Raw genomic sequence first — 19,655 nt, forward strand, 5'->3', positions numbered from 1 at the left:
TCGAGCGAATAAAAAGATGAAAGTATCTTCTCGTGCTACATGTCAGGTGCATAAATGGACACATGATCTTACAAAATGTTTAACATTAATATAACAATCTTGGGCTAAGAAAATATTTCAACTGTTCGACATCATGCAGCCAAAAAGAATAGGACAGAACAACAATACAAGCCTAAATATGAAAAGTAAAATTAAAAGTTGGCTATGTGAAATTGCAGGAATCTTATAACTGTTGCCCAGTAATTCAATAGCTTTCTACCTGGATGATGAAAACCAGATATGGAAACCTTACAGACTGACAGGTAAAAAGTAAGGAAAGATGGAAGGTGAGAATAATAGAACGGAAGAAAAGCAAAAGAAAACATTCCAACAAATGCAATTGACGGGCTGACATAATCTCGTGACTTGCTATAGGCAGTTGATCCCAAAGCAACGTTTTTAGATCTCCATCTTACAACAGTCTCCATGGCCATCCATAAAAGATAGCAATAAAGATAACTGAAAAACCAACTCTAAGATACATGAGATCCAAGTAGAATAACATATGATCCAAAGATATTAGGCTCAGAGAAATAGCATATGATACAAGAAAAGCATGAATCTCCTTAAAGAAAACCTGATTAAAAAGAAACAATAAGAGAATCTGATTGTTTAACACCCATAGCACCCATGCTAGACTAGATTGCACTGGCTGTGGCATGCTGGTTTAATACATGCTAGGTGCCGTGTGTTGATCCACACATGCTAGGTGCGGCATGCTGGCCGGCACATGCTGGGTGTGGCGTACAGGTTGAACTTACAAGATGGCAGCTGGTGCTGCATGCCATCAATGTTGAAATGTTGAAGACACTGAAACACATAGGTGCCTTTTATTTTCACTGGAACAGAAGAAGAGTTATCACAAGGCAAATGACATTTCCATGTAATTTGGAAACCTCTTATAAATATTGTACAAGCACAATCTTTGGTAACACTAAATTCTATTATAAAGATCTACATGCAAAATTTTTACCATGGGACCAAATCTTACACCCACATCCAAGCTGCATGGTTTGGCCATTCAATGTAATTTTGCAAATGTTAAGTCCATGTATTGCCTGTGATTTATCACTGTGTCAAAAGCTAGAGCCAAGTTTCAAAACCCGTCTTTTTGTCATCCTCTCTTGATAAGATGTACAAGTAATTGCTTTTTTATAGAAACTTCACTGAAGCCTTGGGATAAGGAGTCCACGGAATCAGTAATTCTAGCACAATATAAAAGACGTACCTGGAGAAACCCAAGATTACACTAAACCATAGTAAGAGATGGCTTTCATGATTACACTAAAGCTGTTCTTATGCTGCTGCTTTTAGCTGTCACTCACCTGGGTTCCATCCATCAGCTCATTTACACAGAGAGACTGCATGTCCTGATACAACTTCTTCCACTGCTGAACCAGTTGTGTTTTCCTTCTACATTCCAGCCTAAGTCTTTCCATCTCCATTTCAGCAGCACCTGAAGTGTTCTGTTTCTGAAGGGGAAAACAAAGAAAGAAACAGAAATGTCATCATCAGCACTCAGCAGTGTGCTTGTTTCTTGATCATTTAGAGAGGCCAAGTTCATATGAAAACAGACAATGTCCTTGAAGAATGCCAGATTATATCATGAGCTAAAGACCATAAAATTGAACCATTCAAGTAGAGATAAAAGGCCATAATTCTTCTTTAAAGACTATTGTCTCTTGGCACTGAACCTCCTTCCCAGATATGGATACCAGCATTCCAGAATTATCAAACAGGGAAGGACATGGCACCTTCTTCAAACAGCTACTCTTTTTGTTCACTAACAATTGTGTGGAGCATTACACAAATTTTGAGCCCAAGCAATCAAGCATGCAGGAAGAGTTTTGATTTCATAAACAAGAGGCTTCATTTCTTATCACATGCATTTCTTTTCAGAAAGTAGAGGTTTTACAAGACACGGATGTCATGGCAAAGTTATCTGTAAGAGGTTAGTGAGAAGCATTTTGATTCTTCATGGATCAAATAGTCAAAGTAATAGCCTAAGTTGGACTAATTAGAAAAAGATATCAAGGCTTTTGTGATGATAAAAAATGAATTAAAAGTGATAGAATAAAAAACTTCATCATTAGCAACAAGCAATATGGAAAGTTTCTCCAGCTACAAATGCATTCATTCTAGCATATTCCTTTCAGGCACGTGCCCAGACTGGTATAGTTTTGTGCAATGTATGATAAAATAACCTACCTGACGAACTATATCTAATTCATTGCCTGAATATGGGTACAGGTTATAGAATAAAGGTGTTAATCATAAGTCCAATCTGGGTTTAAAATACCTACTTGGATGGTTTAGACTGAAATAAGCATTGCTAAGACAGACATTAAGATCATGCCCCTTCAGATATCAAAGGTTTCTTGGTAAGTTCATTAAAATTTTATCTATCAAAGAGGAAACACGAAAGCACAAAGGTTACAATGTATATATAAAAGAAACTGCATCTAATGTTCAGATATACAGACATATTACTTGAAGTCGAATGCTTTCAGCAGAAAATGGGTATCATAGATAAGATACCTGAAGCTCTTTGATTTGCCTCTCCATCACATATGAGCTGCAAAATCTTATTTCTTCTGGATCATGGCAAGGAGACTGAAGCAATACAATAGCATTAGTTTTAACTTCTGCATCTGTAGAATCAACATACTTGCTCAGTGGGGGTGACAATGACAAATTCAAATGCTTCCTGTTCACTGATATAGGATTTCGAAGTAATGGCTGTCTAACTATAAGAACATTGTTGATAGGACCTGTCACAAAAAATCAACCATCAATTTAAGCCTCCTACTTGTTAACTATTAATCACTAGGAAAGGAAACTAAAAGTTGAGGTCTAAATTAGTAGTCACTGCAACAAACATACAACCGTATCGTATTGTTTTTTTCCGGATTAAAGGGGAGGTGCATCAAAGTGCATAATTACAATTAAGAATATATCAACATGAATTTGTATGCAGTTAGGGAAGTGAAGTATCATAGTGATAATGAAGATTTCAATTTTCAACAACTTCAAACAAGTTTTCAAAAAATGGAGAATAATCCATAATAAATAAATAAAAGGATTCAGTCTATGAAAACTGGGTAATTATATAGATAATAAAGCATGAAAATAAGCAAGACGTCATACTTTGCATTGACGAGATACTTGAGGCAATTGTAGAGATCTTTATAGCTAATAATAGAAAAGTTATAAAACAGAAGCATCAACATAGATCCTTTTTGTTTATGCATGTATAACTAAAAATATGTTAGGATCCTTTTTCTGAGCTTTTGAATAATGTTTATTAAGTCTATTTAGTTCAATTGTTTATTGAGTCTGTTTAGTTCAGTTAAAATCAAGTAGAGGTTTATTTAATATTTATTTATTATTAAGAGTCCAAGTCCTGATGGACTCTAGGTGGAACTCTATAAATAGTGATGTAACCCTTTCTTTAAATCAATCAATCAATGAAATGTTATTCCACTCTGTAGACAAACCCTAAGAGGTCGATCCCCTCGAAGTGATCAAGGAGGGTCGATCCCCTCGAAGCGATCAAGGAGGCCGATCAACCCTTTCTTTAAATCAATCAATCAATGAAATATTATTCCACTCTGTGAACAAACCCTAGGAGGCCGATCCCCTCGAAGTGATCAAGGAGGGCCGATCTCCTTGAAGTGATCAAGGAGGGCCGATCCCCTCGAAGCGATCAAGGAGGCCGAGCCCCTCGAAGCGATCATTATCATTCTCTTTTCTCACCTTTCTTCCACGATAAGATCTCAGAGACCTTATCATTTGGTATCAGAGCGACAATAAGACTTTAGGGTCTTATCAATTGGTATCAGAGCAGTGTTCTTGTTACAGTTCATCATCTCAAAAAAAAAAAAAGGGAAGAAAGAAATAAAGAAAGAAAGAAAGAAGAGAAAGAAGAGAGAGAAGAAGCCGCAGCCACGCACCCCTGCTTCCCTTGCTTGCGGCCAGCCCACCGCCGGCCGTCGCTACTCTCCGGCCAGTGATCGACCCTGCCCCGCTTCCGTCCAGAGTCCACTGTGCCCGTCGCCTCCCACTCGAGTCACCACCGCTACTAGGAGATGATGCTGCCAGCGTCTCATCCTGCCGCAGCGATCATTATCATTCCCATTTCTCCCTTTTCTTTCACGATAAGACCTTAGGGTCTTATCATTTGGTATCAGAGCGGCGATCCTTGGTGTTCTCGCTGTAGTATTGCCATAGCTATCTAAAAAAGAAAAAAGAAAGAGAAAGAGATCGTTTGAGAAAGGTTGAAGCCGGCGGCCACTGACCACCACCGCGAGAAGGAAACTCTGCTTCCGGCCACCGACCACCATTGCCTTATCCACCGACGCCGCTGCTTCCCGACCGGCGGCCACCGCCGCCATTGTTCCCCGACCAGGAGACGACACTACCAGCGTCCATCCCAGTACTACTGCCGCCGCCCGCCTTCCCTTAGGTCGCAGCCGCAACCGCTCGACCTCCCCTCGTCGGCGATCGTTGGTGACGCTGCTTCCAACCGTGCCACCACTGCTACCTCCTTCTTCACCGCCGCACCGCCGTTGCCAGCATCGCCAGCGGCTCCGACTGTGGTGCGATAGAAACAGAGCACCCTGTTTCCCATCTCTAGCTTCATAACTTCCCGGCCAGCGACGACGCTCGTTGCCTTTTTCTCCACCACCGCCGCCTGTTGCAGCCCCTGTTGATCCCGGTCGCGACCTTCGCTGCCTCCTCCACCGCCAATGCTGCGCTCCGGCCAGCGACCACCGCTGCTGCCAGCCACCGCAGCCTTCTCCTCAACCGCTCATGATCCTTCCGGCCAACTCCTTCGGTGCTACGACAAAAACAGAGTACGCAGCATCCACCACGAAGCAACAAAAACAGTGGCACCCTCTGCTGCCGCAACCGCCGATTGTAACCACCACCATCGTCGCTCCCGGCCAACGACCAACCCCTCGTTCTGCAACAACCACCCTCTAGCAGCGCACGCAGCAACCGCAGCAAGTACGCTGCCCTGCCTCAACCCCAACAGCGCATGCACCACCGATTCTCTTCTCAACCCCGACCGCTCCAACGCCACCTCCCTCTTATTCTGCCTCCGCTGCTGCAGTTGTCGGTTGCCATCACCGCAGCCTCAACCCGGCTGCTTGGCGATTGCTTCCTTGGGTCACAACAGTCGCAACCATCACCTTTCAGCCTCGGCGATCTCATCTCACGCAGTGATAGAAACACAGGGCAATAACTCTTCCTCCATCGCAGCCACTATAGCGGTGAGCCCTTGCCGTTGCTGCCCCAGCCGCACCACCATCGCTGCCTCTTAGCCCTCAACAGCAGCGATCCCTCCACGCAGCGACCGCAACAAGCATCGCTGCCTCCCATGCAGTAACCGCAGCTACATCCTCGCATTCTCGCAGCAACCCTTCATTCCAATAGTGCTACCACCGATTGCATCACAACAATAGTGTACCGAGTAGGGCAATGATTTATGCCCTAGTCTTGACACCATAAACAAGAGTTGAGATTACAGATTTGCAGTATTATGAAATGGCCACCAATAACTCAGTGAAAGCACAAATGGAAGCATTGGAAATTAGAATTGAGAATCGGTTGCAAGAAATACTTAATGATTTCAAAAAGGACTTACTAGGGAGCCTTAGTAAATTTTAACAAGGTGGGAGCTCAAGTTGTACGTTGCACAGATCTGGAAATACTGGAAAAGGGCCCCAAGATTGTGACACAATCTACTCATACATGAAGGTGGATGGACAGCTCGCCAAAATTTATCAGACTTCTACAGTGTTGGAATATCAGAGTCGGTTTGAAAGATTGTCAAATCAAGCTAGAGATTGGTCGGAACAACAACATCTAGATACATTTATTGAAAGGCTTATTCTAGAGATCCGGTGTGAAGTTAAGGCTCGTCAACCCCGCACTATGATAGCTGCGATCTCATTCGCACATCTACATGAGAAAAAAATCAATAGGGAAAATCATGGAAACAGAAGTGACAACAACCAGATGATCAGTAAGCCACCCACCCCATCTATTCCCAACCAAAGCCTTGACACCCGAGGACTAACCCAAGAAGAACTCAAGAAAAATTCAGCAAAGGGTTTGTACTATAATGAAAAGTGGAGTATTGAGCACAATGTAAACAAGGGCAACATCTGATGATTGAGCCAATTAGAGAGGAACCGAAAGCAGAAGAGTTGGACTCTGATTATGAAGGTGTGAAAACTAATGAAGATATTAAAGCCATCACATATACAGTGCATGCATTGGCTGGCTATGCTAACCCACAAACTATGAAAATCAGAGGAACTTTGAAGCATCAGCCTGTCACTATTTTGATTAATACGTGCAGCACTAATAATTTTATGGATAGGAAAGTTGTAGCCCGATTAGCTTACCACATTGAAGGCTGTGACAGATTCGAAGTAAAGATAGTTGATGGACGAATTTTAACTTATGATAACAAAGGCCAGGAGTTTCTTGCAACGATTACTACACTGAAAGACTTACCTGTTGCTTACACTGTCAAAAAGTGGAGGCCATACTTACTTGATCAACGGATTATGATGCGTTGCAGATAGCCTATGATTGAAGTGCCGAAAGAGAAGCTCACCGAGATTGATATTGCTCAGCCTTGAGGACAAGGCTGATTTGAAGAGGGAGGAACTGTTAAGACCCTTTTTCTGAGCTTTTGAATAATGTTTATTAAGTCTATTTAGTTCAATTGTTTATTGAGTCTGTTTAGTTCAGTTAGAGTCAAATAGAGGTTTATTTAATATTTATCTATTATTAAGAGTCCAAGTCCTGGTGGACTCTAGGTGAAACTCTATAAATAGTGATGTAACCCTTTCTTTAAATCAATCAATCAATGAAATGTTATTTCACAATGTGGACAAACCCTAGGAGGCCGATCCCCTCAAAGTGATCAAGGAGGGTCGATCCCCTCGAAGTGATCAAGGAGGGCCGATCCCCTTGAAGCGATCAAGGAGGCCGATCCCCTCGAAGCGATTATTATCATTCCCTTTTCTCCCCTTTCTTCCACGATAAGATCTCAGAGGCCTTATAATTTGGTATCAGAGCGACGATAAGACTTTAGGGTCTTATCAAAATATGGACACAATAGCTAAACCATCTATTTGTGGTCACCCTATATGGAATTCTATCCACAATTTTGCTCTATTGTAGGTAATATCACTGATTAAGATTAAAGGTTTGAAATCTCATCAAACATATTGTGAAAGTCCTAGCTAACTTAGCATATAAAGATTTTGACAAACTACCGAGCTCAAATCCTGCCTTCACTACTCGTCCGTTGCAAAAAAATATATATCACTAATTAAACTAAGAACCGACAGATCATTTTTTAATTGACTAATAAAGATTTTTTTAATCTTCCCCTATCTCTCCTTACACCACTAATCATAACTTGTGCATCTATTGATAGTGAAAGGTCCAAGTAAATACATAATTAGAAATCATAGTAACATAGGAATCCATTACATGCACATGTCATAACAGGAAGAGGAAAGAGCATCACATACTTAGGCATCCGAAGTAATTTAAACATTTTTTATAATAGAATCCTAGTTATTGATGTACCTTTCGCATGTTTCAAAACACGAGTAACATGCTTGGTTTTCGTATCCCAAACTCTGACAATACCATCTTCAGTCCCAGACACTAGAGTAACTCCATCCGTGCTAAATGCTAGGCATGTTATTGCCTTACTGGATGACAAAAACAGCTTAAATTAAATCACGAAAAGGAAAATGCTGAAGAAGAAAGCAAAATTGTGATTGAATCAATATACAAGATACAGAAAGTGCAGTTGAAGTACAAATATGTCTAACACATCTTGCAGTAACAAGACAATGACGATTTCCCAATTGAAACTTAACAAGGGTCAACAAAACATGAAACAATTATGATTACCCACAGAGCTTAGACTAAGCATTGAAGTTACACCTATATATTAGTGCATATAAGCATGCATGCAAGTCAAACTGCAAGCTAAATTACTTTAGTTATGTATCTCTCTAATGTAAAATGTTAAAGTCAAAAAAATATTTCAGCTAAATATTTCTTATAAAAGAAAGCGATTAAAGTCTTTTGGAAAAAAAAAATCAAAAATAAGCAAAACCTTTGGTAAACAGACTCTTGGAACCCCAGGTCTTCTGCTACTGTTATACTTGATGCAGCCGAACAAACAATAAGGGCAGGAAAAGATGGTGAGATGTAAAATTCCAAGACCCAAAGGTAAAGTTAAATTGACTTTTGAGGAAATGCAGAATGACAAGCAATGACAAGCTTACATGAAAAATTCAAAACTAAAACATCAAGATAAAGGCAATTTGGAAATAGAAAGCATCAAATACAACAAACCTCTGATATATCTAAGAACACAAATTAGATATATACAGTATAGTCTCTTCATAGAAATTTGCCAGAACACACAAAACACAATTGTTGGTAAATATATACATGTATATAAGTGATCATCAAAACTGACTAACAGCATATTGAGACCTGTGATCATATAAGGCACCAATGATGAACATCCCGTGTATGCTATTGCGGTTGCATTCAGCATTTAGCGCTGCAATATATATTTTGCCATCTCGGCCACCAGCATAGAACACATGCTCCCCAGGATCCATTACAATAGCATCAATTATGGAAGGAAACGTAATGCTCCTCAATAACAAACTCTCAGATAGGCTCCATATCTGGAATATGCAGTAGTCAAAAGAAGTTATCTTCAAAATCTAAAATACGAACATAGACAATTAGCACTGGGAGGAAGGGGGATCAATTTTCTAACAACAGATTAAAATTATCTTTTCAGTTCAACATATAAGTAAATTAAGTTAAGCTTGCAGTAATAGAACTGACATTCTGCAAAAAAGGTGGTCATACCATTGAGAGCACCTTGACCCTAATAAGCATCTATAATCTACTTTATCATTACATTCATAAGGTCAAAGTTTAAATTGGGCTAGGACAAAGAAAGAATAAAGCAAATAACTTTTGTTCAAGCTACCAAGATACTGCCACTACAGTAAAATTTTGAAAAGAAAGATTCTTACCATCAGCATGTTCCACTTGAGGAGCAAAGTTAGACTTTGTTTTCAAACAAAGACTAAGAGTAAGTTATGAGGTAATATATTATAAGCTATCATCTAACTCAGGGAAATTAACCTCTTAATTCAGATGCATCATTTGTGTACCTCAAAATTTTTCAGTTGAAGTTACACAACAGTGAAGTCCCTCGGCATCTGGTTGTGTTCCTATTGACAACTAATTTCCTAATATAATCAACTACTCTTTTCAAAGAAGTACAAAGTGTAACAACTAACGAACCTTACATGTTCGATCCTCTGAGGTTGAGATGATAATGGAGTTGCATAACCCATGTCCCGTAACAACATCAGTGACACGTAAAGCATGTTCCGAAAAGCTATATCTATAAAGAACACCAGCAGAAGCCTTTTCCATGTCATCAAACATCCTGACAAACATTACAAAAATCATATTAGCATTTTAGACAAGACAACATAAAGGAACAATTTCGACAAGAAAAAAACTAAGTAAGAATTACATACATCATAAGGGACCAAACTCTGACAGAGCCATCCACAGACCCTGATATTAGCAAAGACTCGTCCTTGGAGAGAGTGAGACAGGTGACAGACCGATAATGTGCATGCCACCTTGCGAGCAATTTCCCACTAGCAACCTTGATAAATTTAAAGATAAATCTAAGCTTTTCTTATGATTTTTTCTATGAAGAGAGGGAGCTAACAAGACAAACATTAGAAAACAAACCAAAACAAACTTTGACATCAAAACCAAAATGAAAGCATAATACGGCCCCTTTGACTTTAAACAAGGTGGATGAGAGAATCAAGAACAGATTTGGACACACAGACCAAAAGTCGTGCATCAAAATTTTGAGTCCCAAGCAGACGGAAAATTCTCATACCAGTGTCTTAAAGAGAAGACAGACAGAAAAAGCAAATCTTGCCTAAGAAATCAGAAGTGGAAAAGCAAAAGATTACCTCCCATTGGTAGATGATGCCGGATGGTCCTCCTCCCATGATGTAAGTGCCTTCTGAATTGGAAACAAGCGGTCCAATCGGCTCAGCCGGGAATCTCCTAACTTCCACCTGAGGCTGAAACATAGAGCGAGAATGAGATCGTTTATCCAACACGAGTATGAACCAGGGCGTGAAGTGGAGATGTGGAAGAAAGGTTCGGATTAGGACTCACCTTATCCCAGGACCAGAAGAAAATGGGGCAAGAGGCGGAGGAAGGGGAATCGCGGAGCTGCGAGGAAGCGAGAAAGCGGCCGGCTATGGAGAGGAGGCCATGTGGAGCGGAGGAGCACGAGCGGTACCGGAGCTGCTCGGAGCCCGAGCGTAGATCCCAACAACCGATGCCGACGTCCACCGGGGAGGAGGCGATCACCACTTCCATCGGTGGCGAAGAGGCGCCGCCAAAGAAAGAAGGGGTTTTGAGGATTTTAGAGTAGGCGTTTCGGATCACGAGATTATAAACGGAGCTCGCGAGCTACCACGGTGCGTATATGCTATCTCTGTCACCTTCAAGCAAAATATGAGCAGAAACTGCCTATCTCTTCTCAAGGTTCCGGCGGGGTTGTGCGGAACTCTTCACCCTCCACCGTGATCGGACTTCCGGAGCACCGCTGGCGCGTCGTCGGGGACAACGGAGGAGAGGAGTATTCGAAACGCCGGGGACTCTACGAAGGTGGCGGCGGAGGCCAAGAAGTGGCCGGAGAAATCGAGGAGGAGGAGGAGGAGCCTGCGGACGCCGCTCTTGGCGCCGATTGCTCCAAGCAGGTCCTAAATCGTACCCTCCGGTTTTGTTTTCCCATGTTTGTCCACATCGATCTAACGGATGAGATCCATTGGCTGAAAGCATCTCAACCGTTAATCGATGTGTATAAACACCTATGATCTTATTGGACACCGACTTCGATCCACAAGATAGGCTAATGTAATGAAGAGAGACTAATTGGGTGAGCAAACGGATCAGGTATTGGGTTAAACGAATCCGAATCCGAATCCGCATACAAATTCAAATAATACTAAATTCCAGTATTTTTTTTTTTATATGTGGCTTTACGTGTCTATATACTTTCAAGTTTGGCATTAACATATATTCCTTTCTAAATTTTAATATCTTATTTTCATATATAACTCATACAACACACTACACACACGTACACAAACTCATAACACACAGATACACAACACATAACTCATAACACACATACAAATAACATGCACTAACACACACACATACATATGCAACTTATAACACACACCACATACACACACAACTCATAATACACACAACACACAACCAACACATACTACAACACATACTACACAAACATGTATAAACATAACTCATAACAATACACATTATATACAAAACATACATAACTCACAACAACACACACTACACACTATATACATAACATACACAACACACAAAACATACATAACTCATAACAATACACACTACACACACAACATACACAACACACATATAACATATACAACTAAACACAATACACACATACAAATAACATATATACACACACAAAACATATACAAAACACACACGTATATATGCAACTTATAACACAAACCACACATACAAACAACACACAAATACACACAACTCACACTACACATAACACACACAAACAATACACACTACATACTTAATACACACACACATAACATACACAACACACACTACACACAACACACACACACAACATACACAACTTATAACAACAACACACACAAACAAAACATACACAACACACACACGTAACATATACACACAAATAATATACACAACACACAACTTATAACACACACTACACACACACAATACACTCACTACACACACAACTCATAACATACACACAAACAACACACACACAACATATACACACAAACAATACACACAATACACATAACTCATAACACAATACACACACAACTTATAACACACACTACTACACACACACAACACACAAACAATACACTACACACACACCACACACACACAACATATACACACAACTAATAACAACATATGCACACACAACTCATAACACACACACATAACATATAACACACACAATACACACACGTAACATACACAACACACACTACACAACACACACAAAACTCATAACATAGACACATACACAACACACACAACATATAATATACAAAACACACACACACAACGCACATAACACACAAATAAAACACAACACACTACACACACATAACATATACAAAACACAAACATACACACGCAACTTACACACACAAACAACACACACATATACACAACACACAAACACACACAACATACACAACACACAACTCATATCAATACACACAAAACATACACAATACACACAACTCATAACATACACAACACACAAACAACACAAACTACACACACAACTCATAACATACACAACACACACATAATATACACACATACAAACAACTTACACTGCACACACACACATAATATATAAAAAACACACACATACATACGTAACTATATAATACACCACACACACATACACACACAACTCATAACACACACACAAACAACACACTATGCACATAACACACAGTACACAAACAACACACACATAACATATACAACACACACATACACTCATAACTCATAACAATACACACTACACACACATAACACACACAACACAACTCAACAGACACACTATACATAACACACAAACACAACATACACAACACACTCACACACATAACAATACACACACATAAAACATACACAATACACACATACATACACACGCAACTCATAACATACACATACACACAACTCATAATAACACACTACACACACACATACACACAACTCATAATAACACACATACACACAACTCATAATAACACATACTACACACACATAACATACACACACAACACACAAACAACACACTACACACACACATAACATAAACACAACTCATAACAACACACACACATAAAATACACAACACACAACTCATAACACACACAATACACACACACATAATATATACAAACAACACTTACACAACTCATAACAACACACACACTTAACATACACAATAAATACTACACAAAAAATAACAAACAACGCAAACAACGCACAACACAAAAAGACACACACACATAATACACAAACATAACACAATCAACACAAACATCGCACAACACAAAACATACACACACACATAACATACACAACATAGACACATATACACAAAACTCATAACATATACACACATAACATACACACACAACATATAATATACAAAATACACACACATACACACAACGAAAAACACACACACAAATAACACCACACAACACACACACATAACATACACCACACACACATATACACACTACACACAACACATACACAACATACACAACACACAAACACAACTCATAACAACACACATATAACATACACACAACACACACACATACGCACAACTCATAACACACACATATAACATACACAGCACACACAACTCACAACACACATACAACTCATAACAATACACACTACACACACACAACTCATAACAATACATACTAAAGACAAACATAAACAACACACACTAGACACAATACACATACACATATAACACACACAACACACACACACATAACATACACAATAAACAATACACACAAAAACTCATAACAACACACACACAACATACACAATAAACAATACACACAAAAACAACACACAAAGACATACACAATACACATACACACACAACACATAACAAATACACATATAACATACCCAACAAATACACTTACACACAACACAGCACATATACACAAACACAATACCCGCACACATACACACACAACAAATAATACACAACACTCACACACAACACTCATAACACAACACACACACACAACTCATAACATATAAACAACTCACAATACACATACACAAACACAACTCACACATGCACACAACATAGACACATACACACAACACACTCACATAACACACTCACATATACACAACAAACAACACACAATACCCACACACACACAACACGTATAACACAACTACACTCAAACACAACACACAGCACACACACACAAAACTCGTAACACTCACACACATAAAACACACACACTATATACACAACAAACAACACACAACACCCACACACATCACACACAGAATTCATAACACACACACAACACACAGACGTAACATACACAACACACACAAGTCACAACACACACATACAAACACAAGACACACACAACACAAACAACAAACAACACACAACACACACATCACACACAACACACAACACACACACACAACTCATAACACACACACAACTCACGACACACCCACAAATATAATACATACAACACACACACATAACATACATAAAACACACACACACACCACACACAACTCAAATTACAAGGCAGCACAAAAGAAAATACAAGAGGGCTTGTGAAATTATATTTATACATTTATAAATATGTAGCAAACGATTAATACTTTCAAGGAAAACCGATTTGGTAGGCCTCGATGAAGCAGTTATATACAGATTTTAGGTTATAATTACTGAATGGCCCAGCCAAATAGTAGGAAAACATAAGCCCAGTCAGTATGCAATACTATAGTCAATATCAAATGAACAATGCTAACAACATAAATGTAACTAATTTGGGACCCCAAAAGTCATGCTGAAGCTATATATGCCATTAGAATGTTCCAGCATTGAATGGTTAAAGACTTCATGTGCTTTAACTTGGAAACAAATTAACCAGCATACCCTGTCAATACTCAATACATCAAGAAAAACCTCTAATGTAAAGGAACAGCTAAGAAGAATATTGCTATTATGAGAGAAATGTTACCTGTACAATTTGGAGTTGAACACTTTATGTGGTTCTTCATTCTGACGATTGCATATGATGATGTTTCCATATTAGCCCTCCCCTTCATCATCGTTAATAAATTCATGATCTGAATATTGTTCACCATCAGAATAAGGATGGTTTCTATCAGGAACCTCAACATTTTGCATGATCTTGATGATGTTCCAAAAAACAGGTAGCATTGAAGCAGCCAAATGGAGTAAAGCAGCCATCCCTGTGTTAGCATACTGCTTAAAACACTTGTGATAATATCTACAACATTTTCAAGCTGTGAACGCATTGCATCGAAAAACCTGACAAATAAGTCAACAAAGCATTTTGATGCTAATGTATCGGTTTCAGAATTCCATGAATTATCTTCTAGATATTGAGAGTTACGCATTGATGAAACCTGGCCAACAAGCATATGCCGTGGATTGTTAACAATGGAGGAAATTGCAGATTTAAGGATGTTGATCCAGAGATGGGATGAAAATAGGTGACCATGGTCCTTGAGAATGTCAAAGAATACTTCTAAAGCACCTTTTCTAATAGTTGGCGGCGGAGGTGAGGAGTATTCGAAACGCCGAGGACTCTACGAAGGTGGCGGCGGAGGCCAAGAAGTGGCCGGAGAAATCGAGGAGGCGGAGGAGGAGCCTGCGGACGCCGCTCTTGGCGCCGATTGCTCCAAGCAGGTCCTAAATCGTACCATCCGGTTTCGTTTTCCCATGTTTGTCCACATCGATCTAACGGATGATATCCATTGGCTGAAAGCATCTCAACCGTTAATCGATGTGTATAAACACCTATGATCTTATTACCGACTTCGATCCACAAGATAGGCTAATGTAATGAAGAGAGCCTAATTGGGTGAGCAAACGGATCAGGTATTGGGTTAAACGAATCCGAATCCGCATACAAATTCAAATAATACTAAATTCCAGTATCTTTTTTTTTATATGTGGCTTTACGTGTCCATGTACTTTCAAGTTTGGCATTAACATATATTCCTTTCCAAATTTTAATATCTCATTTCCATATATAACTCATACAACACACTACACACACATACACAAACAACTCATAACACACACACATACACCACACACACAAAACACAACTCATAACACACATACAAATAACATACACTAACACACACACACATACATATGCAACTTATAACACACACAAATACATATGCAACTCATAATACACACAAACAACACACAACACAACCAACACATACTACACACACAACACATAAACATATATATACATAACTCATAACAATACACATTATATACAAAACATACATAACTCACAACAACACACACTACACACTATACATAACATACACAACACACAAAACATACATAACTCATAACAATACACACTACACACACAACATACACAACACACATATAACATATACAACACATGCATAGTATACACAATACACACATACAAATAACATACATACACACATACATAACATATACAAAACACACAAAACATACATAACTCATAACAATACACACTACACACAACATACACAACACACATATAACATATACAACACATACATAGTACACAATACATACATATAACACACCACACATACAAACAACATACACATACACAACTCACACTACACATAACACACACAAAAACAACACACACTACATACTACACACACACATAACATACACAACACACACTACACACAACACACACACAACATACACAACTTATAACAACAACACACAAAACATACACAACATACACACGCAACATATACACACAAACAATACACACAACACACACATATACATACACACAACTTATAACACACACTACACACACACAATACACACAAACAACACACACACACAACATATACACACAAACAATACACACAATACACACAACTCATAACACAATACACACATATACACACAAAACTTATAACACACACTACTACACACACACCACACACACACAACATATACACAAAACTAATAACAACATATACACACACAACTCATAACACACACACAAACAACACACACACACAACATATAACACACACAATACACACACATAACATACACAACACACACTACACACCACACACAAAACTCATAATAGACATAACTCAAAACAACACACACACATAACATACACAACACACAACTCATAATACACAAACACATACACATACACAACACACACACAATATATAATATACAAAACACACACACACAACGCACATAACACACTCACAAACAATGCACAAATAACACACACAACACACTACACACACATAAACACACCACACACAACACACACATAACATATACAAAACACAAACATACACACACAAACAACACACACAACACACACATATACACAACACACAAACACACACAACATACACAACACACAACTCATATCAATACACAACACACACAACTCATAACATACACAACACACAAATAACACAAACTACACACACAACTCATAACATACACAACACACACATAATATACACACAACATACAAACAACATACACTACACACACACACATAATATATAAAAAACACACACATACATACGTAACTTATAATACACCACACACACAAACAACAATACACACACAACTCATAACACACACACAAACAATACACACTACACACATAACACGCATAGTACACAAACAACACACACATAACATATACAACAGACACATACACTTAAAACTCATAACAATACACACTACACACACATAACATACACAACAAACAACTCAACACACACACTATACATAACACACAAACACAACATACACAACACACACACACACATAACAACACACACACATAAAACATACACAATACACACATACATACACATGCAACTCATAACACACACATACACACAACTCATAATAACACACTACACACACACATACACACAACTCATAATAACATATACTACACACACACATAACATACACACACAAACAACACACACAAACAATACACACTACCTGCACAACTCATAACATAATACACACACACATGCACACAAAACTCATAACACACACACAAACAACACACACAACACACAAACAACACACTACACACACACATAACATAAACACAACTCATAACAACACACACATAACATACACAACACACAACTCATAACACACACAATACACACACACATAATATATACAAACAACACCTACACAACTCATAACAACACACACTTAACATACACAATAAATACTAAACAAAAAATAACAAACAACGCAAACAACGCACAACACAAAAAAGACACACACAGACAATACACAAACATAACACAATCAACACAAACATCGCACAACACAAAACATACACACACACATAACATACACAACATAGACATATATACACAAAACTCATAACATATATACACATAACATACACACACAACATATAATATACAAAATACACACACACATACACACAACGAAAAACACACACACAAATAACACCACACAACACACACACATAACATACACCACACACACATATACACACTACACACAACACATACACAACATACACAACACACAAACACAACTCATAACAACACACATATAACATACACACAACACACACACATACACACAACTCATAACACACACATATAACATACACAGCACACACAACTCACAACACACATACAACTCATAACAATACACACTACACACACACAACTCATAACAATACATACTAAAGACAAACATAAACAACACACACTAGACACAATACACATACACATATAACACACACAACACACACACACATAACATACACAATAAACAATACACACAAAAACTCATAACAACACACACTACTATACACACACACATAACATACACAATAAACAATACACAAAAACATACACAATACACATACACACACAACACATAACAAATACACATATAACATACCCAACAAATACACTTACACACAACACAGCACATATACACAAACACAATACCCGCACACATACACACACAACAAATAATACACAACACCCACACACAACACTCATAACACAACACACACACACAACTCATAACATATAAACAACTCACAATACACATACACAAACACAACTCACACATGCACACAACATAGACACATACACACAATACACTCACATAACACACTCACATATACACAACAAACAACACACAATACCCACATACACACAACACGTATAACACAACTACACTCAAACACAACACACAGCACACACACACAAAACTCGTAACACTCACACACATAAAACACACACACTATATATACAACAAACAACACACAACACCCACACACATCACACACAGAATTCATAACACACACACAACACACAGACGTAACATACACAACACACAACACACACACAAGTCACAACACACACATACAAACACAAGACACACACACAACACAAACAACAAACAACACACAACACACACACACATCATACACAACCACACACACACAACTCATAACACACACACAACTCAC

The 19,655-nt window shown here is 38.6% G+C and overlaps 1 protein-coding gene across 5 annotated transcripts in view; it reads right to left on the minus strand.

Moving 5' to 3' along the window:
* Positions 1-845: 845 nt before the first annotated feature.
* The window catches only part of LOC135627657 (protein ROOT INITIATION DEFECTIVE 3-like), a 23,569-nt gene continuing 4,759 nt past the window's right edge, over positions 846-19,655 (minus strand). For 3 of the 5 annotated variants that reach the window (XM_065133795.1, XM_065133796.1, XM_065133793.1), the window contains exons 3-12: positions 15,069-15,303; positions 10,327-10,988; positions 10,116-10,229; positions 9,660-9,793; positions 9,418-9,565; positions 8,584-8,783; positions 7,657-7,784; positions 2,578-2,810; positions 1,365-1,511; positions 846-1,267 (exon numbers count right to left, since the gene is read on the minus strand). In XM_065133795.1, coding sequence (XP_064989867.1) covers positions 1,154-1,267; positions 1,365-1,511; positions 2,578-2,810; positions 7,657-7,784; positions 8,584-8,783; positions 9,418-9,565; positions 9,660-9,793; positions 10,116-10,229; positions 10,327-10,533 — 1,425 coding nt within the window. In that variant the 5' untranslated portion in view covers positions 10,534-10,988; positions 15,069-15,303 and the 3' untranslated portion in view covers positions 846-1,153. Of the gene's footprint in view, positions 1,268-1,364; positions 1,512-2,577; positions 2,811-7,656; positions 7,785-8,583; positions 8,784-9,417; positions 9,566-9,659; positions 9,794-10,115; positions 10,230-10,326; positions 14,619-15,068; positions 15,381-19,655 lie in introns of those variants that run through there. The other 2 variants (XM_065133797.1, XM_065133794.1) reach the window with 2 other exon arrangements.

Source organism: Musa acuminata, chromosome BXJ2-11, assembly GCF_036884655.1.
Source record: "Musa acuminata AAA Group cultivar baxijiao chromosome BXJ2-11, Cavendish_Baxijiao_AAA, whole genome shotgun sequence".
Classification (NCBI taxonomy): domain Eukaryota; kingdom Viridiplantae; phylum Streptophyta; class Magnoliopsida; order Zingiberales; family Musaceae; genus Musa; species Musa acuminata.